Source organism: Mobula birostris, chromosome 22, assembly GCF_030028105.1.
Source record: "Mobula birostris isolate sMobBir1 chromosome 22, sMobBir1.hap1, whole genome shotgun sequence".
Taxonomy (NCBI): domain Eukaryota; kingdom Metazoa; phylum Chordata; class Chondrichthyes; order Myliobatiformes; family Myliobatidae; genus Mobula; species Mobula birostris.
This window is the reverse complement of record NC_092391.1, coordinates 17,172,753-17,195,693: the sequence shown is the minus strand read 5'-3', so window position 1 is coordinate 17,195,693 and position 22,941 is coordinate 17,172,753. Positions and strand designations below refer to the sequence as shown.

The 22,941-nt window shown below is 42.5% G+C and overlaps 1 protein-coding gene across 1 annotated transcript in view; it reads right to left on the bottom strand.

Annotated features, from left to right (window-relative positions):
- Positions 1 to 22,232, bottom strand: part of LOC140186198 (SH2 domain-containing protein 3C-like) — a 215,585-nt gene extending 193,353 nt beyond the window's left edge. The window contains exons 1-2 of the mRNA XM_072240156.1: positions 21,938 to 22,232; positions 11,772 to 11,861 (exon numbers count right to left, since the gene is read on the bottom strand). Coding sequence (XP_072096257.1) covers positions 11,772 to 11,814 — 43 coding nt within the window. The 5' untranslated portion in view covers positions 11,815 to 11,861; positions 21,938 to 22,232. The remainder of the gene's footprint in view (positions 1 to 11,771; positions 11,862 to 21,937) is intronic.
- Positions 22,233 to 22,941: the final 709 nt, after the last annotated feature.

Below are 22,941 nucleotides of genomic sequence, written 5' to 3'. Positions count from 1 at the left end.
TATGGATCTACATAGTTCTGCTTCTCAGTCTCTGAAGGACATGACACTATTGTGTTTACCCTTGAAGGCCATTGCGGATCTAATTCTACATGGTCAGTTCATGTTCTTAAAGCTTATTCAGCTATATTGACTGAATTATCAGGTCTATGGTTTTACACCTATTGGATGGGTGGCGTTGGAGAAGATTACAAGATTTCACTCTGTCTGAAATCTAATTCCACAGTCACCCAAATAGTGTTTTCTTGTTTGAGCTTGCGAGGGGCGGTGGGGGGTGGGGGATGTCTTCTGGATGATGTAACCACACAGTGAAAAACTCCTAACTCTGAAACATTGGACCTGAAAGTTTTTTGAGCAATATAAATTTCCAAGAGCTCTGTGATAATTTTATTTCTAAACAGTAACTGCTAACAATGATCTCCATCAACTCTGTAGGCACTCCTTTTGAGAAATTTTGGAACTGTCCTCAGTGCAGAAGCCTTTGGAGTGACATCAAACAGGGTGTCGCACAGAATTTCTGTTGCTCTGGCAACCCAGGCCTTGATTGCAGGAGCAGGCCTTAATTTGGTGAATGAAATGTAAAGGACCTTTTAAATTAACTTCGCAGTTTTGGTTGGGGTCTGAATGTTGACAGTGCCATCTCCAAGGGCTCATTAATGCATCGGATACATGGTAATCTCTAAAATCATCCCCCTATCATTCAAGGGGTTGGGGGTGGGGGTCTGCTCCATTTCAAGCAGCAGTTTTCAATAAGACCTCCCACTCCAACGGCAGGTTACATAGCAAAGTTTGAGTTTCAGCACATCTTTGGAACTAGCACATGATTTCTGCACGATTACATGCAGAAGGCAGGGATATGTGAGTGAAACAAGTGGGTTGCTTTGGATGACAATTTCCTGAAGGCCTTGCCCTGACCTGGACAATAATCCTCCCTTTGCACATTGCACCACTTCAGAAGGGTGGCTGAATAAGGATGAGGGGTTTGGAAACATGATAACCTCCTCACTAACTACCCCCTCCCTTTCTTGCTCTCTCCAATTACTACTACCCCAGCCCAGATAGCTTATTGTGGTACCAAATAAAAATCGTCATCTGAAATTTAAAAGCCCACCCCATTTCTATTCCTTTTAAGCAACGATATCGCATGTTGTGTACTGGTTGTGAGGAGATGGCAAGGCCCAGTTAAAAGCTTCTGTGTTTCATTACAGCGTTTGGCAGGCCTGTCAAAGGACAGCGCCCTGTGGCTGGGTTTAATCAAGAACACGTGGACGTCTAAATGCTGCAGAAACAAAGGAAAGGAAAGAATGAGCATTTTCCAACAGAAGGTTTACTTTAGCCAGTGCTTCAGGTCTGTGCAGCTTCATTTGCTCTCCGCTTTATTAGCCAGAAAATTGTATCCGGACAGATGAAGAGTGTTGCTAAAAATTGTGCCATTTCTTACAGGGGTTCTTATCTCTACAGTAACCTCTCTCCTAAGATACTACATCACGTAGAGAAAGTGATCATAATTAAATGGCAATTAAATCTAGACGTTGTAAACCCTCACCCTTTCCTTTCATTACACCCCTCCCACACCCTCCTTCTCCCTCTGTGTTAATAGGTCCACAGGTAGGATTTGTCCATTCTCCAGTATTTGTTCTCTTCTAAAGAAACTGGGATAGAATTCCATAAATGCTGGTCCTCCTCCAGTATTCTGTTGAGTGATGTTGCAACAAATGCTGGCTGGCTATAAAGGACTGGGTGGTCAGCGTGCATTCCACTGATCTCCAACAGAGAGTCGCAGCTCAGTGTTCGAACTGGAAAACCTCTCACTTGCCCCGGGGTGGAGAAACCATCTGTAACCTCACGGGACAGAAAGAGGCTATTGGATCCATTGATGGGCGAGCCCATTATTTCCCAACACATCTGTAACATATTCTCCCTCACACATACCTGGCAACAGCACTCTTTAATTCTTCCTGCCGTGACATCAAGTATGACCAGACGTTTATTTGTACACAGGAGCTAAATCAGACCTGGCTGGTTTGTATGACTCAGCACGTCATTAAACAGTTACGAGTTTGGCTGGTTTGTGACATTTTCACGTCTGAATTGGAACACTGTGGGCTTATATGCACACCCCTGGTTTGATTATATAATTTAGAATTTTAGATTTACCATTGTGTGGTCACCCTAAGGCACAAAAATGCGAGGTAAAATTGGAAGGTAAATAGTTTTCATCCTCCTTTTATTTTTGGAATGGAGAACAAATCTCTAAAGTGAAAGAGAGCATGGTTTAGGGATCTCTGAGCTAGGGTAATACTGAGAGAAAAGTGCATTTTCTGAGCTGGCTACATTGTGAGTGAGTCTTTAGTTTGAGGACCCCATCCGTCTGTTCAAAACTGCAGGCAGTATGTCAGGAATATCGGGAATACTCGGGAGGATATGACCATCTTTGCTGCTTTAATTGCACTGCCAGTAGCACAATCCTGAACATTAGCTGTTTACCGGATCTAACTGTGTTGAAAATTTCTGCTTCACTTGAACACAAAATGTCAAAGTCGAAGTAAAATTTATTATCAAACTATGTATATACTCACTAGCCACTTTATTAGATATCTCCTATACCCAATAAACTGGCCACTGAGTGTATATTCATGGTCTTCTGCTGCTGTTGCCCATCCACATCTAGGTTCGATGCATCAGAGATGCTCTTCTGCACACCACTGTTGCAACAAGTGGTTACTTGAGCTAATGTTGCCTCACAGTCAGCTTGAACTAGTCTGGCCATTCTCCTTGGACCTTTTTCATTGACAAGGAATTTTTCAAAGACACAAAGTACAACTGTTATCGACCTTGAGATTTGTTTGCTCACAGATAGCCACAAAGCAAGAAACCCGAAAGAATCCAATTTTTAAAAAAGAATGAAAGTAAAAATAAAAGACCAACCTCTAATACGCAAGAGGAGGAAGAAAAAACACATCATGCAAATAATTGAAGTGAACAACAATTCAAACCAAAAATTTTTCACCCATAGATGTTTTTTTTTCTGTTTTTCGCACCATTCTCTATAAACTCTAGAGTCGGGTTCCTCAGTTAATGATAGGGGTCCATGGCATAAAAAGGTTGGGAACTCCAGCTCTGGACACAGTTGTGTGTTAAAATCCCAGGAGATCAGCAGTTCCTGAGACACTCAAACCATACTGTCTGGCACCAACAATCATTCCATGGTTAAAGTCACTTAGATCACATTTCTTCCCCATTCTGATGTTTGGTCTGAACCATGTCTGCTTGCTTTTATGCATTGAGTTGCTGCCACATGATTGGCTGATTAGATATTTGCATTAAAGTGGCCACTGAGTGTAAATGTTACTATAAGCAGACATCCCACCCTGCAAAAACTAATTTCAGGGAGGTATCACCACCATTTCAGGGAGGTAGCAGCCCCGCCCCCCCCGCAACCCCATATCCCTCCCTCTCCCCCCCCCCCATCGACCTCCAAGGGTGTATGTAATACTTTGTTTAGTGATTTTGTCTAATCTGTAAACCAAGTTGGGTATATGCAGAAAATGTGACATTAAAATATGTACTTATATTATATTATCATGTTTATTCTATTACAACTTTAAGCAAGTCTACAGGGAGTTTGGCCTCGTCACATAGGGCATCATAGCATAGTTCCTTAGCTGCTAGCCAGCTAGTTCAAATAACTTCAGCTATGATAATGAACGAATGACACCTGTTAAACTCACCTCAACATGTCTTTTACATTTTAACCCACCATGGGCAATAGAAAAGTCAATGTTGCAAACAGTTCAGTGAGCAGCACTGTCATTATTTTTGAGGTCGACTGTAAAGCCCGCCCACAGAGAAAACTGATAGGTCTACTTAGCAAGGGTCCCCAACATTTTTTGCACCGCAGACCGGTTTATTATTGACAACATTCTTGCGGACCGGCCGACTGGGGGGGGGGCGGGGGGGCGAGGGTTGTTAATCACGACCGAAGTGTAGGTGATAAGTCAATTATAAGTCAATAGCATCATAACATTTTAAGTAACGTTTGGATATTAAACACACAGCGCATATTTTCCTCGTATGAACATATAAAATCATTGCAACACACCAATATCGCTGAATTAGTGGGAGCCCTGGGCTTGTTTTCCTGCAACAAGACAGTCCCATCGAGGGTTGATGGGAGACATCGATACTCGAAGGGGGTTCCCTATGTCCAGTCTGTTTTGCAATTTAGTTTTCGTTACACTCATTGATGTTGAAAATGGAAGCAACGTTTTCAGTGCTTACGTGGCTATCTCAGGATACTTAGCCTTGACTTTGATCCAGAATGCCGGCAGAGATGTTATGTCAAACATACTTTTCAGCCCACCGTCATTTGCAAGCTCGAGGAGTTGATCTCCTCCTGTGCTGACATGGATGGCGCGCGGGTAATGACCTCGCGTGTGTTCAAGTTCCAACAGTGGGTGACAGGGAACGAGAAAAGGTGCCGCTGACTCATATTGCCAAATCATATCGTTCCCTTGTGGCCCGGTGGTTGGGGACCACCCTTAGCACGAAGAGAGACCAATCAGGATGCTTGCTCTCCCTCTCCCTCTCCCTCTCAAAAAAATCTATTTCCGGGATATTGTATATAATTTCCAGGCGTCAGGGAGCCACTATCGATATGTAGGAGACTCCCGGAACTTCCGGGAGAGGTGGGATGTCTGCTATATGGCACCTTAAGACTCATTTTCTTGCAGGTTATACAGAAAAAGGTGAATTCACCTTGAAGGTGAATCTGTAGGTGTAGAATCATTTCAGAGATGTGATGAGTGAAGTTATCTAGGCCAGTGGTGTAGGGTAATAACTGTTTCTGAACCTGGTGCTGTGGGACCTAAGACTCCTGTACCTTCTGCCCAGTGACAGGAGTGAGAAGAGACCATCGCCCAGATGATGCGGTAAATATGGTAAAGTGAGAGAATATGGTTTACCAGTAAACCAGTGATCATAAAACAGTGAAAATTTGATACTTTAGTATGAAAATCCAAAGTTGCTTCTATTCTTTCTGAAAAGTGCTAATGGGTGGAGAACTAAAACTACTGCACAGAGGTAGAGAAAAAACGTGTGTTGTAGCATCTGTTCTTTTTGATCTATCATTGTCAGTATCAATTTGGCACACTTTCCACTCAAACCAACCTGCATGAGTTACAACTTAGCATCTTAATTAAATAAACTTTTATACTGTATATCATCTGTCTCCTTGCTTAGTTAAATACTTCCCTCCACCCACCACCTTCACCTCCAATATTCCCTTTACACCCCCATCCCTTGTTTCCAGGTCTCCGGTCCAGTGGCAGGAGTGTGTCCCCGTGTGAAAGTTTGCACTTTATTCAAGTTATGTATAGCCCTTTAAATCTTCTTCAAAGCGCCTGAATGAATGCTCAGTAAACTGTCTACATGACAGATGTATTTGTCTTTGAGACGGTTTATAGGTCTCTCTCTGCTAAGAGCAGGTCAGGTGAGCTGCTGTCTGCCACCTCTGTGCATGGCTGTGCATTCTTTTAAAGCAAGAAGAAGCCAAAGCATAAGTGAATAGCCTGCAGAAGAGAAGACTTAATTTTATAAAAACCTCTCAGGAACTTGGAATTTCCAAAACAGTTTAAACCATTAGCAACAAGCACAAAATGCTGAAGAATTCAGCACATCAAACGGCATCTATGGAGGGGAATAAACAGTCGATGTTTTGGACCAAGACCCTTCATTGAGACTGGATGAAGTGTCTTGGCCCGAAATTTCGACTGGTTTATTCTCCCCATTAGATGCTGCCTGACTTGCTGAGTTCCTCCAGCATTTTGTGCATGTTGCTCAAGTTTTCCAGTATCTGCAGATTCTCTTGAATTTAAACAGTTATTTTTTTGATGATAGTATTGTTGTAACACAGGAAACCTGACAGCTAAATTGTGCTTATTAATGCACAATGATCATTGCGGATGTAAGATCAGTCTTCCCGAGCAGGAACCTGCGGAAAGCAATTGGCCTAGATGTTGTCCCTGGCGGTGTTCTTAGGTCCTGCGCAGAATAGTTGGTAGAGCATTTGCAGACATTTTTAACCTCTCCCTGCTTCAATCCAAAATCTCCACCTGCTTTAAGAAGGACACCATCATCCCAGTACCTAAGCAAAACAAGGTAACATGGCTTAATGATTACAGCCTGGTGGCTCTCACATCCATCATGAAGTGCTTCAAGAGGCTGGTCAGGGCACAGATTAACTCCAGCCTCTTCGACCCACTGCAATTCACTACTACCGATAAAGGTCTACAATGAGTGCCATTTCCCTGGCTCTCCACTCATCTCTGGAGTAGCTGAACAGATAAAGACACCTACATTAGACTATTTAATACAGCTCTGCCTTCAGTAGTATAATTCCAAGCAAACTCATCTCCAAATTCCTAAACCTGAGATCCAAAAATTTCCTTTGCAATTGGATCCTTGACTTTGTCACCAACAGACTGCAATCAGTAATCACGATTATCCTCAATAATGGTACCGTAAATGGTTGCCTCCTCAGCCCCATATCCCTGTACACGCATAACTGTGTGATCACATTTTGCTTGAATTTGATCTACAAGTTTGCACTACCATAATGGGGCATATCTCAAATAATGATGAGTCGGAGTCCAGGAGGGAGGTAGAGAGCCTCGTGACATAGTGTTGTGACAACAAATGATGCTGAAGTTGAAGGACCATAAGATATAGGAGCAGAGTTAGGCCATTCAGCCCATCAAGTCTGCTTCCCCATTCCATCATGGCTGATTTATTATACCTCTCAACCCCATTTTCCTGCCTTCTCCCTGTAACCTTGGACATCCTGACTAACCAAGAATCTATCAACCTCTGCTCTAAATATCCCCAATGACTTGGCCTCCACAGCTGTCTGAAGCAGAGAATTCCACAGATTCACCACCCTCTGGATAAAGAAATTCCTCCTCATCTCCAGTTTAAATAGACATTCCTGTATTCTGAAGCATTGCCCTCTGGCCCGAGACTTCCCCATTACAGGAAACATCCTCTCTACATGCACTCTATCTAGGCCTTTCAATATTTGATAGGTTCCAATGAGATTCCTCTTCATTTTTCTAAACTCCAGCAAGTACAGGCCCAGAGCCATCAAACGCTCCTCCTGCGTTAACCCTTTCATTCCCAGGATCATTTTTGTGAACCTCCTCTGGACTCTCTCCAATGCCAGCACATTGCATAGGGTTGAGTTTCAGGTCCCTAGGAGTGAATATCACCAGTAGCCTGTCCTGATCCAATCACATTAACACCAAAGTCTAGAAAGCTCACCAGCACCTCTACTTAGGAGGCTAAAGAAATTTGGCGTGTTCCCTCACCAATTTTAATTAATACACCAGTGAAAGCATCCTACCCGGACACATCATGGCTTTGTACAGCAACTACTCTGTCCGTGACCACAAGGAACTGCAGAGAGTTTGTACACAGCTCAGCTTATAACAGGAGTAGAAACTGAATCCTGCTTGGGTCCAACTTAATGGCATTGCCTCCTACACAATAGTGATGCCTCATTTTTCAGCCATCCTTGGCAAAGCATTAGAACGAGCAATAGTTCTGAAGATTTAACACCCATTGTAGGTCCCTTCAGTGATTTACCCTTCCCAACTGGAGCAAGCACAATGACAACAGTAAGCAGACACTACTGACAAAGTATGTTGAAAGGAAATTTTAAGACTGATGTTGAGCCATAACCTATTTTCTCCTCATGCAATTGGATCCCAAGCCTACCCTGCTCATGTTGGCTTATTATAGTTAAAATCCATTTCCTTTACTTGTCCCTGGAATTTCTTTTGAAACCCTCTTTGCATCTCTCTTCATGTGAACAAGATATCATACTTCTTCATCGTGTTCTTGAATAATCCTATTTCCTGAGTTCCCTCCATTCTGAACACTACTCCCTCCTCCATATACAGTGGTTTCCAGTTAATTGGGCCATTGGTTAATTGGGTCAGCTGCTTATTTGAGGCAACTCAAAAAACAAAAACTAATCCAAAAAATAGCCGGGATTCCCTTAGTTTACTTGGGACATTGTGCCACTGAATTGGGACAGGAGAATGTTGATGAATAGTTTCTAACTAGCATCAGACAATAGACAATAGACATTAGGTGCAGGAGTAGGCCATTCGGTCCTTCGAGCCAGCACTGTCATTCACTGTGATCATGGCTGATCATCCATAATGAGAACCCGTTCCTGCCTTCTCCCCATATCCCTTGACTCCGCTATCATTAAGAGCTCTATCTAACTCTTTCTTGAAAGCATCCAGAGAATTAGCCTCCACTGCCTTCTGCCAGAACATTCCACAGATCCACAACTCTCTGGGTGAAAAAGTTTTTCCTCAACTCCGTTCTAAATGGCGTACCCCTTATTCTTAAATTGTGGCCTCTGGTTCTGGACTCCCCCAACATCGGGAACACATTTCCTGCCTCTAGCATGTCCAATCCCTTAATAATCTTATATGTTTCAATCAGATCCCCTCTCATCCTTCTAAATTCCAGTGTATACAAGCCCAGTCATTCCAATCTTTCAATATATGACAGTCCCGCCATCCCAGGAATTAACCTCGTGAACCTGTGCTGCACTCCCTCAACAGCAAGAATGTTCTTCCTCAAATTTGGAGACCAAAAGTGTACACAATACTCCAGGTGTGGTCTCACCAGGGCCCTGTACCACTGCAGAAAGACCTCTTTGCTCCTATACTCAATTCCCCTTGTTATGAAGGCCAACATGCCATTAGCTTTCTTCACTGCCTGCTGTACCTGCATGCTTACTGTCAGTGACTGATGAACAAGGACACCTGGATCTTGTTGTACTTCCCCTTTTCCTAACTTGACACCATTCAAATAATAATCTGCCTTCCTGTTCTTGCCATCAAAATGGATAACCTCACATTTATCCACATTAAACTGCATCTGCCATGCATCTGCCCACTCACCCAACCTGTCCAAGTCATCCTGCATTATCACGACCTCCTCTGCACATTTCACACTGCCACCCAGCTTTGTGTCATCTTCAAATTTGCTAATGTTACTTTTAATCCTTTCACCTAAATCATTAATGTATATTGTAAATAGCTGCACCGAGCCTTGTGGTACCCCACTAGTCACCGCCTGCCATTCTGAAAGGGAACTGTTAATCCCTACTCTTTGTTTCCTGTCTGCCAACCAATTTTCTATCCATATCAGTACCCTACCCCCAATACCATGTGCTCTAATTTTGCCCACTAATCTCCTATGTGGGCCCTTATCAAAGGTTTTCTGAAAGTCCAGGTACACTACATCCACTGGCTCTCCCTTGTCCATTTTCATAGTTACATCCTCAAAAAATTCCAGAAGATTAGTCAAGCATGATTTCCCCTTCGTAAATCCATGGTGACTCAGACCGATCCCGTTACTGCTATCCAAATGTGCTGCTATTTCATCCTTTATAGTTCAGCATCTTCCCCACCACTGATGTCAGGCTAACTGGTCTATAATTGCCTGTTTTCTCTCTCCCTCCTTTCTTAAAAAGTGGGATAACATTAGCTACCCTCCGGTCCTCAGGAACTGATCCTGAATCTATAGAACATTGGAAAATGATTACCAATACGTCCATGATTTCTAGAGCCACCTCCTTAAGTACCCTGGGGTGCAGACCATCAAGCCCTGGGGATTTATCAGCCTTCAGTCCTGTCAGTCTATCCAACACCATTTTCTGCCTAATGTGAATCTCCTTCATTTCCTCCGTTACTCTAGGTCCTCTGGCCACTATTACATCTGGGAGATTGTTTGTGTCTTCCCCAGTGAAGACAGATCCAATCCCCATAATAAATTCACCCATTTCTGTCTTCAAGGGCCTGACTTTGGTCTTAACTAATTTTTTTCCTCTTCACATACCTAAAGAAGCTTTTACTATCCTCCTTTATACTCTTGGCTAGCTTGCCTTCGTATCTCATCTTTTCTCCCCATATTGCCTTTTTATTTATCCTCTGTTGCTCTTTAAAAGTTTCCCAATCCTCCGGCTTCCCGCGTGCACTTGTGCAGCCATTAGATACAACATCTTGCCTGGAGAGAACAGTTTTTAAGTAGCCTCAGTTGTGTGCCCTTTGTGTTCAAAAAGCAGTGGTTTTGGTCGCTGATAGTTGGTGAGAAATAAGCAGTTAGACAATTCAGAACTGTTTTACTCTCTGCGGTTTCAGGCATTGAGGCTTGGAAACACCAGAAATGACTGAGAAGGAAAATTAAATGATTTCACTCCTCCAACAAGTTAGGAACAGTGACGAATTTGAAGATATCGACAATCATCTTGAATGTTCCAATGAAAATGAAGATTTGGAGGATGCAATTGTCAATAGCATCATATGAATCAATCGTCAATAACATCATATCGGTGGGAGGAGAAGATGGCACCGCGACGCAGCGCGCAGCTCTCCAGTGAAATGATATTGTATTTCTTAAATAGGGTACCGTGCACATTTCTGATTTGATGGAGACAGCCGTGGAGGAGCACGGAGGAACATCTGGAGGAACTTCTGAAATGTCCGGTTCGCTGCCGCTGCTACTGTGCGATCAACAATCTCCGGAGGGAAGGCCCCAAAATCCTCGGCTGCGCCTGCTGCTGGTGGCAGGGGATGGGGTCAAAGCGCTCGGCAGAGATGGTGCTTGGTGTCGGAGGGCTGGTCGGAAGCTCAAAGTTTTCGGATGACTCAGAGTTGGACTGTTGTCGGGTATGGCAGGGAGAGTTTTCTTCCTTCTCCCGTCTGCGTAAGATGTTGGACTTTCGAGAGACTTTGAACTTTTTTACTGTGCCCATGGCCTGTTCTTCGTCAAGTTATGGTATTGCTTGCACTGTTGTAACTATATGTTATAATTATGTGTTTTTTGTCAGTTTTTCAGTCTTGGTCTGTCCTGTTTTTCTGTGATATCACACCGGAGGAATATTGTATCATTTCTTAATGCACGCATTACTAAATGACAATAAAAGAGGACTGTGTGTCCTCATAATCTAATCTAATCTAATGAAGGCAATCCATTATCTGTGCTAATTTTGTTCATTTACAGGCAATCAATGTGGCAGCGTACAGGTGCACTGGATGAATTCCTCCATTGATAACAATTATGAACTAATACACAGTTTTATAGTTTTGTAGTAATTTTGATAGTGTTGTAATCTGTTCTGTATTTTATTTGAATGCATAATTGGTTACTCAATTAAACTGCAGTTTGTCTTTTTTATACCTTGTTAACTATTTCCATGAAACTTCAGCCAATTGGGGCAGCCACTTAATTGGGCCAAAATGTACTGGTCCTGATTAGCTGGAATCTATTGTATCATCCTTTCTGCAAATGTGTGTGTACACCTACTGTTTTTTTTTAACTCATGCATGTCTGGTGGCCTTCGTAGCAACACACACAAAGTGCTGGATGAACTCAGCAGGCCTGACAGCATCTATGGAAATTAATAAACAGCCAACATTTCAGGCTGAGACCCTTCTTCAGGAAAACCTTCATATTGTGTTTCATTAGTCACTGCCTGTTCTGTCATTAGAGATAAGAAACACATTATTAAAAAAATGCAATCTCTATCTCACAAATAGGTTAAATTTACTGCTCTTTTATTCAGATTTGAATCCTATCTTACATTATTTTAGGTACATTAACCATTTACAGTCACGTCTTGGCCTCATTATGAGAACCTTGTGTTGTTTAACAACACTGAATCATCCTGACCCCATTCCCTGGTACTTGCTTACCTCTATATTTGTCACGCCTGGGATAAATTTGAATGCTGGACATAGCTGAGGGATGTTGTCTGATTCTTAGAAATTGGCAGCACAGGTTGTCTGTGAAGGCAACAAATTGAAGAAACTTGTATTATTAGATCCTTATAAGATGTCGAGAACAGTATTCCCAACCCAGCAACGGCAAAATATTTTCATCGTGAAAAGTGCCTGCACACTTCCAGATTGCTAGTGGCATGGACTTTTCTAAAAGCGATCAGCCCACTAAATTCTTGGTGGGATGTAAAATCTGCAAAATACATTAAGTGTAATGTACTGGCAGCCCATCTGGTGCATGTGAATGGGAGCAGCTTTGAACAGGAACACACTGGGTATTGTGCACAGTTCTGGTTACCCAGCTGTAGGATGTGATTAAGTTAGAGAGGGTGCAGAAGATATTCACAAGGATGTCACCAGGACTGTAGAGCTTGAGTGATAAGGTAAGGTTGAATAGGCTTGTTTTCCCTGGAGTGTAGGAGGTTGAGAGTTGACCTTCTAAAGGTACATAAAGTTTTGAAAGGCACTGATAAATTAGGTGGTCACAGTCTTTTTCCCAGGGTAGAAAAACCTAAAACTCAAGGACAAAGAGTAAAGGTGAGAGGGAAAGATTTAAAAGGGGCCTGAGGGGAAGTTTTTCACATAGAGGGCAAATTGGTATTTTGGCTTATTATTATTGCATGTGGACTAATTCCAATCCAATAACGAGGTGCAGAGAAAATTTTTGTTTAGCATGCCATCTATCATGTCATCACAACAGTGCATTGAAGTTTATATAAGGGGTTCCTTGCCTGGGGTTCACAGACCTTTTGCTTGATGGTGTCGGTCCATGGCATAAAAAAAGGATTGGGAACACCTGGAAGGGAAAGCAATAACAGGATGCAAAATAAAGTATGACAGAGAAAGTGCAGTGCAGGCAGACAGTGAGAGGGCAAGGCCATAATGAGGCAGACTATCATCATCATAGCTTGTCACACCAGACAGCCAGCCACTCTAGTGTTGTTTGGTTGATATTGAGCAGGTCAGTGTCAGTTAAATCAGGTGGGAGTGGGCAGTTACGCAGAACGTGTTCAATGTTCTGCACCCTTTCACCACACTCACAGGATTCGCTGGTCTTTAAACCCCACTTCACCATATTGTCTCCTGTCCTATAAACTCCCGCTCTCGCTCTGTTGAGAGTGCACCACTTCCATCTGTCAAGCAGTGCCCCGTCTGGTAACATTTCTATGGGGTCTTGCACTGTATTGTTAGGTGGGGTTCTGGATTCTGTTTGTTGCCAGAGGTCAATCCTGTATGTTTGGGGGGATGTTCCATGCGGTAGTTCCTCCATTGCAGCAAAGCTTTTCCTCGATTTTAGGTGGTTGGAAACTGGCACATGATGATGTAGTGGGCGCCGTGGATCCGAGTTCTGTTTACCTTTTTCAATTTTTGTTGTAGTGTGTCTTCAGATCTCTGGGGGAGCAATGCCTGCAAGTCTGTAAGTGATGTTAGTGGGTGTAGGGTGCAGTGTGCCTGTGATTATTCAGCAGGCTTCTTTAAGCAACGGGTCTATTTTCTTCACTTGAGCTGATCTGCCCCACACAGGTGCACAGTATTCTGCAGGTGCATAGCAGAGTGCTAGGGCAGTTGATCTAAGTGTGTGAGCATTAGCTCCCCATTTCGTGCCTGCTAATTTTTTCAAGAGAGAATTGCCAGAGCCAACTTTCCCTCAGAGTTTTTGGATGTGGGTGGCAAATCAGAGTGTCCTATCCTGCATCACATCCACGTAAATTGGAGTCGGATGGTGTTCGAGCTCCTACCCACACCAGAAGATCTTGAGTTTCTGAGCTGCTTCTTGATTCGTTAGGTGGAATGCACACACTTTTGATGGATTTGGGTCCAGAGACCATTTTTCATAATACTGCTTCATTGTTTCGAGGACTGCTGTAAGTCGTACTTCAACTTCTTGGAAGGAGTTAGCTTGTGTTGCTATGCATAGGTCGTCTGCAGAGATAAACCTGTGTGTGTTCGGAAAGGTTGGTTGGTCGTTTGTGTAAACAATAAATAGTAGAGGTGCCAGGACTGATCCCTGTGGTAGTCCGTTCTTTTGTGGACACCACCTACTCTTAATTCCATTCATTTCTACATAAAATCTACTATTTTCTAGGAGGCTTCTTATTACTTTGACTGTGGTTTCGTTCTTTAACATTTTAGATAATTTCAGTAAAAGGCCTCTGTGATTCACAGTGTCGTATGCTGCTGTTAAGTCAATGAATACTGCCCCTGTAATTTGTCGCATTTCAAAGCCATCCTCAATATACTGGATTAAGTTCAGGACTTGACCGCAGCAAAAGTGGCCTGGCCTGAACCTGGCTTGGTCTGGTGTTAGAAGATCTTCGACTAAGGAGGATATTCTTTTCAGTATGAGTCTCTCGTAGAGTTTATAGAGGGTGCAGAGCAAGGAAATCGGTCTGTAGTTTTTAGGAATATTGGGATCTTTATTGGGTTTTAGGAGAGCAACAACTTTGGCTCTTCTCCACTTTTTAGGTATTTTTATTGATCTTATACAACAGTTAAAAAGGGACAGAAGCCAGTGGAGTGCTTTAGGTCCAAGATGTTTAAGGAATTCATTAAGAATCCCATCTATGCCAGCAGCTTTGTTGGATTTTAGCTGTGATACTTCATCCTTTAATTCTTCTAGGGTGAGAGGCGGGAAGTTGTTATTCCCATTTGAAAGACCTGACTCCATCTCCTGATGTTGCTTTTTCTTTTGCCTCTGTTCCTTGTTACTTGGTTGATCATTTAGTATTAGTTGGTGGGCAACCTGGTTGGGTGTTAGGGCAGCAATTCTCTGTGGTGGTCTATTGTCTGAGTTGAGTTTCTGAACAGTTGCCCATGCCTTCTTTCTGTCAATCCTGACCAATCCTGACATTACGTGCCAGACCAAGTGATCCAGTGGGTAGTAAAAGGATAAACCCTCGGCCCACTGGAAATCACAAAAAGGTAGACTATGAGGTCAAGATTTCATCTTATTGTACTAGGAGTCTCTTCAGTTGTCCTTTAACAGTGGGATAGAAGCAGTGAGGAACAAGCTGCCTGAGGAAGTTATATAGATGTGTATGATTGCAATGTTTAAAAGACATTTGGACACATGGATAGAAAAGGTTTACAAGATTTAGAAGGATATGAGCTAAACATAAACAAATGGGACCAGCTTGGAAAGGCATCTTGGTCACATGGACCAGTTCCCACATTTGGGTCATTGCAGCCTCAGAGTTTTGTTTCTTTGAAGTGCCTGTTGCCTTGCTGTGTGGCTATGATAAACTTGATGAGAATAAATGAGAATTCATCTCAACTTTGCAAAATGGGAGTGAATAGAGGCTGCCCACCCTTGTTGTTTTCCTCGAGTCTTCAGAATGGGTCAACGATACTGGGCTTATTTCATCCTTTATATTTGATACTGAAATGGCATTCCCCCGCCCCTTCTCTCTAACTTTGTGACTCTGCTATCCACCACCACAGGAAACAACTGGCTTCGGGGCATCAGTCCCTCTCTGCCGTAGGTAGTGGATTCCAGCAGGAGGGTGCAAGGAGACTGAATTCTCACTGCTACCATCGAAAAGGAATTCAGGAGCTTGAGGTCTCACATCACCAAGTTCAGGAACGTGGTGATGTGAGACCCTTTAACCATCAGGCTCCTGAACCAGCGTGGATAACTTCACTCACCTCAACACTGAACTGATTCCACAACGTATACACTTATTTCCAAGCACTCTACAACTCATATTCTCAGTATTAATTAATTAGCTAATCATTCATTCATTTACTTATCTAACTATTTATTTATTTATTTGTATCCTTTTATTTGCACATTGGTTGTTTTTTCCAATCTTAGCTTATGTGAAGTTTTTTCACTAATTCTATCGCATTTTTGTTCTATTGTGAATACCCACAAGAAAATGAGTGTTGTATATGGTGACATATATGTACTTTGATAATAAATTTACTCTGAACTTTGGATGGTAAATGCTTATGTATTAGCTAGAGAACCCAGGAGAGCAGCAAGTACCCACAACCTGGGACCCTGTCGGTGAATCAACAATGTAAGACTGTAGCTGTGGTGATTTACAGGGAAACAGGGAGACCAGGATTCACTGTAGAAAGCTTGCTGGGAAAAAGAGGAAAGATTTTGAATTATATCTTGAGAGGCTTCAGTTCTGAAAGCTATCTGCTTACTTTATTGTTTATACAATTTCTTTTTTTTCTGTACATTGGGTGTTTGATGGTCTTGGTTTGTTTTTAATGGGTTCTATTAGTTTTCTTTTGTTTTGCAGCTGCAAGTAAGGAGACAAATCTTAAGCTTGCATAAAGTATGCATACTTTGATAATAAATATACATTGAACTTTGAAATAGCAGGTCAAGATTGCCTTTAATAGTGCTGGTGGGAAAGCTACAATGACACTGAACTAATGTTTATAAGGTTAATACAAAGAAGCTTGCAGACATCACGTGATCCAACAATCTGTGAATAGAAAGCACAGGGATCAGAATACCATATGATCAAAATTCTAGGAATATCTCCAACCAGTGTTGGCAACTAAGAATGAACAGAAACCGATTTAGTCCTGTTCTGGAAAAAATCCATGCTGTTCTTCTCTGGAGCAGGACAGGACGGGTCATGTGGCGCTACTTCCAGAATTCCTTGTTGAGTTTGTTCCCAGCTCCTGCCTTTTAGGTTAACTATTGTATCGAATGTCTCCTGAGTGCTGTTCATCAGGCGATAAGCCTGTTGTGGCCATTGTGGGGCAAAGTTGGAAACAGCTGGGATCTAAAATATAAATAAGAAGTTAAAATTGTTCTCCGATTGTGGGAAATATGGGAAGCCGTCGTTTACATAACTCAGAGGCTGCAGTGACCCGAGTGTGGGAATATCCACCCACGCAAACTCTGCGGAGAGGCTTGAATGTAAAATGATCCATGTGCAATCTTGGCTTTAGTCTGTGACTAACATTTACAACAAACCAACCCAGCAACTTGCAGATCATGCGAGCACTGTCCCATTATCCTCATAAACAAAAGGCTACACAAGGCACTGAGCACTGTTACATGTAATTTGTTACACACAGTCTGAGTAATCTCATTGTTATCCCACTTGAACTGCAGCTGAGATACCAAAACTGACATTTGCAGAACAGAAATTTAACTTGGATGGCATTAGTTTCGCTCCCTGGTCTCTAATTCTGTTGACATTAAGGATCTGGATATAAGCCACATTCAGCAGGCAGCCTTTTTGCGATGCCGTCCCCTGTGAAAAGCTGGAAACTCACTACTGTAGCTGATCTTGAGACGCTTCGGACCCAAATTTGCAACTTCTCAAATGAGCAGCTGCTACTCTGTGGACATGGGAATGACGAGCAAAGAATTAAGAAGGGGGCTTTTTAGGTCAGAACAGACTGATGTCCGAATCTTCTCCTGTCTCTTATGAGTCACAGCCAGCTTGAGTCTCTGGATTTCCGCTCGTTGTCAGGCAATGGAAGTTATTTTCCAGCGATGTTCTCTTTGTTTGATATTTCAATAATAAACTTTATTTATAAAAAATGGACAAAAATAATGAACACAAGAGATTTGGCAGATGCCAGAAATCCAGAGCCTCGCACCCAAGGGTGCCACGGTAGTGTAGGGGTTAGCGCAACACTATTACGGCTCCGGGTGTCGGAGTTTGCACTTCAGTTCCGACGCTCTGTAAGAAAGTTTGTACGTCCTTCCCATGAGCACGTGGGTTTCCCCCTGCCCCGGTTTTCTCCCACATTCCAAATGCATACTGATTAGTAGGTTAGTTAGTCATTGTACAACTGTTCTGTGATTGGACTAGGGTTAAATGGATGGGTTACTGGGCAGTGTAGTTCCTTAAACCAGAAGGGCCTGCTCCACACTGTATCACAAATTAAATAAAATAAAATTTAAAAATGCTGGAGGAACTCAGCAGGTCAGACAGCATCTATGGAAAGGAATAAACAGTCGATGATTCAGACCAATACCCCGTCATCGGGACTGGAAAGTAAGGGGGAAGAAGCCAAATTAAGGTGGGGGGGGAAGGAAAGGAGTACAAGCTGGCAGATGATAGGTGGGTGGGGGAGGGGGGATGAAATGAGAATTGTTAGGTAAATGACTGAAGAAGAAGGAATCTGATAGCAGAGGAAAATGGAAAATAATAATGCACGACCTTGTTTGCATTTTGTCAAGTCAATATATTCATAGTGTTGGCATCAAGTTATTTGAGTCTCTGCATAAAGTACCAGTGCCACTCATACGGTCTCTTTAAAAGCATTTCTCCGTCTGCCATCCTGCACTCTGCCCTGTAACGCTGATAAGAAGGATGGAAGACAACCCACCAAGTCCTCATTCAAACAGAGTGAAGAATGCAAAACTGGCCAATGGCACCAACAGTCCGGTGTGTACAGTCACCTTAGATCAGAGGCCATCCCGCTGTCATAGGATTCACTGCTGAAGAATAAGGTGGCCGGGAGGGCTCTCAGACACACTTGCACCAGTGCAATCCACCTTTTCAGAATGAACCACCAAGACAACCAATGGGTAGTTCAGAACAGAAAAGGCACAGCAGCCCCCATAAACTAACTGAGGCTTTCAGGCCACAAAGGCTAAATTGTACAGATCTCTGAACTCGCTCCTGAGCCCTTGGAAGGGGCACGTTCCCACTGTTTTTATTTCTTTACACACAGCACCAACACCTCTGACTTAAAATATACAAAAGACGCCACACAACAAGTTAATGCTCTTCCCAGCTGCGACGATAGTAGACAGGCATTCAATTAAAATATTACAGTGCTGTGCTGGAAGTTAGGCTTGTCAGAAATGCACATACTTTGGTCTCTTTTAGAAAAGAGCTTGTAAAAGCCATGGGGGAGAAAAGCAACATATAAAATTAAAAGCAAGAAAGCATTTCTGTTTGCACAGTGCCTTTCACAGGTTCAAGATGTTGCAAAGTGCTTTCAGTTGTAATGCAGTGCAGACGCAGGTAGAAACACCAGAGTCAACTTGTGCATAAATAGATCTCACAAGTACCAATGCAATAATGACCACATTTTCTGTTTATGAAATACCAGTCCAGGGATAAATTCCATTCAGAATTCTTATCCGAATTCAAATTGTCAGAAGTTGCTTTGAATAAGTAAACTAGTGCGTTAATGCTCAAGGTTTAAAAGGGGGTTTCATTTCCCCTGTTTAATGTTTATTATGTAAAGTTCATTCCTGTGAAATTGTAATGCAGCTGCGCGACTATTTTTTTAAACACACATTACACAAATGTGTGAATCAGGGGAAATGAAAACCTGAGGGTCCTCTGTAGACACTAAACTATAATTATTACAGACAGCATCACAACCACAAGGGAATAGGCAGGTGTCCTGCATGAAGGGTTTTACCAGTGCTAATTGTAGATGGTTCAGGTACCACCTTACTGTTAGCTTCCCCAAACCTCTGGCCGCAATGCCAACAAAACAACATTTTCAGGGAATCATGGAAATGTCCTGGTCAGGAAGTCACTTATTTATTTATTTTTTAATTTATTGAAATTCATCATGGAATTGGCCTTTCCAGCCCCCCGAGCCATGCCGCTCAGCAATTCTTCATTAATGGCATTGTGTCTTCAGGTACAAGATCCTAATTTCCCTGTTTCCCTAAATTGGGTGCAAAACTCTGGAAAGCTCTGAAATTCCCTGTAAACCTTTTATTTTTATCCTTTTAGACAACCCTCAAAATCTACATCTTATATCATGATTTCAGGATGTCCTAACATCAAACTTAGATTATTTACTGCCCATTATGCCGCTGGTGTTTTGGGTCCTCCATCTCTGGTTGTTCAGGGCTTCCTTTGTCATGTCAGTAGTTCCCTCTCCATTATCACTACTGTCAGTCATGCAAGTCCCGGGTGGAGACTCAGGAATACCATCGCACTCAGATGTAAAAGGTTCTACATTACTGTTTCCGTAACAGTTTTGTTTTATCAGTCAGGGCTGTTAGCCTGAGCTGAACCCACGAACCTGGAGGACTGGTGGACCACTCTTAGCACGGCCTCTACCCTTTGACCTGTTTGTCATGGGTGACCCTACCAAGAGCCAAAGCATAAAGCCCTGACTCCAGCCAACATCTGTGGGTCACTGAAGCATGCAAGCCTCCAAACCCAACGACAAGGTAGTGGTCCTCTTTGAGGCTGACTTAGATGTTAGATTTTTATTGAATACACTCCTGCCATCTTGCAAACCATTATTAGGGTATCTTGTAACTTACTCTATTCCAAGACCTCAAGTTGTCTGAATAGATTTCAGCACGAATAAACATTGGGAAAGTACTGTCACATTTATTTTGCAGGGGAAAAAACACAAACAGTTGTCTGAAAATTGATGCAAACAAAATATAATCAGGCTCGCAGTCTCCCTTCTCTTTTTGGCATTCCCTTGGGGTGCAGCATAATCTGGATTGAATATATACCGTTTGTACTGAATGACGACAGTTGTTTAAGTTCACAAAGTAGTTGGCTATATGAAACATTGAAAATTGTTGTCACCTGGTATGCCTTAAGTACTGTAAATAGAGCTTGGAAATCTTTGGCTAGGAGTGATATGCTTGGCTTTGTTGGGCTCCATGCTAAGTAATGGAAATATTCCTAGATTTAGAAATTAATGTCATTAGAAAGCAAGGTTAAAGAAGAAAAGGGAGGTGATCGGAATGAAGCATTAAAGATTATGGAGAATTCTGATACCAAAATGACTCAAGCTAAAATATGGAAATTTTGGAACAAAGGACAAGAGGTACACAAAATTGTAAGGAGTGTAGACAGGGTAAATGCAAGCAGGGTTTTTCCATTGAGGCTGTGTGAGACTACAACCAGAGGTCATGGGTTAAGGGTAAAAGGTGAGGTGTTTAAGGGAAACATGAGAACGATTCCCTTCACTCAGGTGTTGAGAGCGTGGAATGAGCTGCCAGCAGAAGTAGTGAATGTGGGTTCAATTTCAACATGTAAGAGAAACTCAGATAGGTACGTGGGTGGGGAGTGGGGTGGTATGGAGGGCTGTGGTCCCGGTGTGGGTCAATGGGAGGACTCAGAATAATAGTTTGGCACAGACTAGATGAGCCTAAGGGCTTCTCTATGCTGTATGAATCTTTGACTCTGGAAGAGGATTTTTATTTTGCACTTAGATAATAAAGTGATGCAATAAGCTAGTAAATTCTAAAGGCAGCTGGATTCAAAGGAGAACACAGAATTAGAGATCAGAGAGGGAGGAATAATTGGACCTCATGGCGTGTCCTTGATCTTAAGTATTCTTATGTAATATATATATATCCCAGTAATCATGCTCTTCAATGGTCCAACTGTTCCTTTAAGAATAGTGGGTACTGTACGTGGGGAAGTGTTTCTCCATTTGATGACAGGAAGTATTGGAGCTGTTGAATTTCTTACAACTGAGCCTAATGTACTGCAACTAGGGGCAGAATAACGGAACAATAGCGCAGTATTTGTCATATAATGGATCCAATATGAAGCCGTACATGAACTCGGCTCATAAAGCAGGGAGCCCCCTTTTTACTATAAACTGTATTGGCTTCCATTTAAAATTAACAGAGAACGAGCCTGTAATTCATCCAGGGGATGGCTAGAGCTGCAGTGTATCGTTAGACGACCCTCATATCCAATACAGTAAGCTACTGGTAAGAATTTATTTCTGAGTCTTGCCAGGGTTTGGCATTGTGGAAACTGGGACCTTAGTGAGTGGGCATTCTTTGACAGTCATGCCACCTCACATAAGGCTGACTCAGCACCTTCAGATGAAAATTAGAGCAACTTAAAAATAATTAAAATAAAGTAAATCAGGAGACCCTTGTAGCCTATTGATTAGGAGAGCCTTGGCTAGATAGATCACCCTTTATTCCTATTCATCAATGAAGCAGCCCTCCCAGTGCTGACTTAGTAAAATTATGTCGCCTTCAAATTGATTCGTTAGATAAATATTGATCCCTTAAAACTAGTTGAACATATCCTGAGAGAGAGAGGCATACAAACCATCTGCAATATTTTTTAAAGAAAGATTAAACTCTACAGCTCGTTGCCAGTTTGTACCTATTGATGTTGGTTACTTAAAAGTACCTGTGATTGTGGCTCCGTGCCCCAGGTGTGGAGCAGATTCCTCCGTGCTGTTGCTTTCAAAATCATTCGGCTTCTCTGCTTGTCTTAAAAACTGGTTGCACTGTTTAGTAGAGGCAGCACTCAGGTGGCTGGAGTACCTCAGACAGATACAGATAGTGGGTGCTTTGTCTCAGCTCGGAATAAGCCAACCCTCACTGCCACTCTGCAGGAACTCTGGACGTTGCAAGGGGCGGAGGTCAAGTGATGAGAAGAATGCCGAAGGGAGTCAGATAGAATGGTGCAGTCAGAGGGGACAAGACCAGACTGGAGCCGAGGACAGCTCACACAGTAAAGGCTTGTTGTGGATAAAGGAGGGACCAACATTTTTAAAGCAACTGGCCATCCAGCCAATCAGATATAGATAGTAATTGTGTCTGTGTTTGGAAGGATGGGGAGGGGTGGGATGGATGTCCATTTCTGTCCTGAATTGGGCTCTTTATTCCCATGAAAGAAATTACTTTGAAACGAAGGAATTAGATCTAGTGGCGACAAAAAATAAGTCAGGACTGCAAGAAAGCTGTCTTTTTCTTGGAAGTGCAGACTTTGTAATCCCCGTGTGTAAATCTGTATTTCTTTTCTCCCATGAGAATATAACCCAGGTTTGTGCAAATAAATGGCATAAAGATTAAGTTGTGGAAATAACCAGAACCAACAGTAAAATTTTAACTTCTGCCTCTACTTTATATTTACAATCAGAAATACAATGAACAGTGCAAGCTCTGGAAATCCGACGAAACAAACCAAGAGTGGCAGTGTAGACCCATCCGTTTCAGCGGAGGGAAAAATTCTATGTTAGTCCTGAAAATTTAGAGAAGCAAGAATTTTGTTTTTAAAAGATGAGGAAGTCTGAAGATGCTGGAAATCCAAAGCAACATACACAAAATGATAGAGGAACTCAGCAGGTCAGACAGCATCTATGGGAAGGAATAAACAGTTCACAAATCGGGCCGAGACCCTTCTTCAGG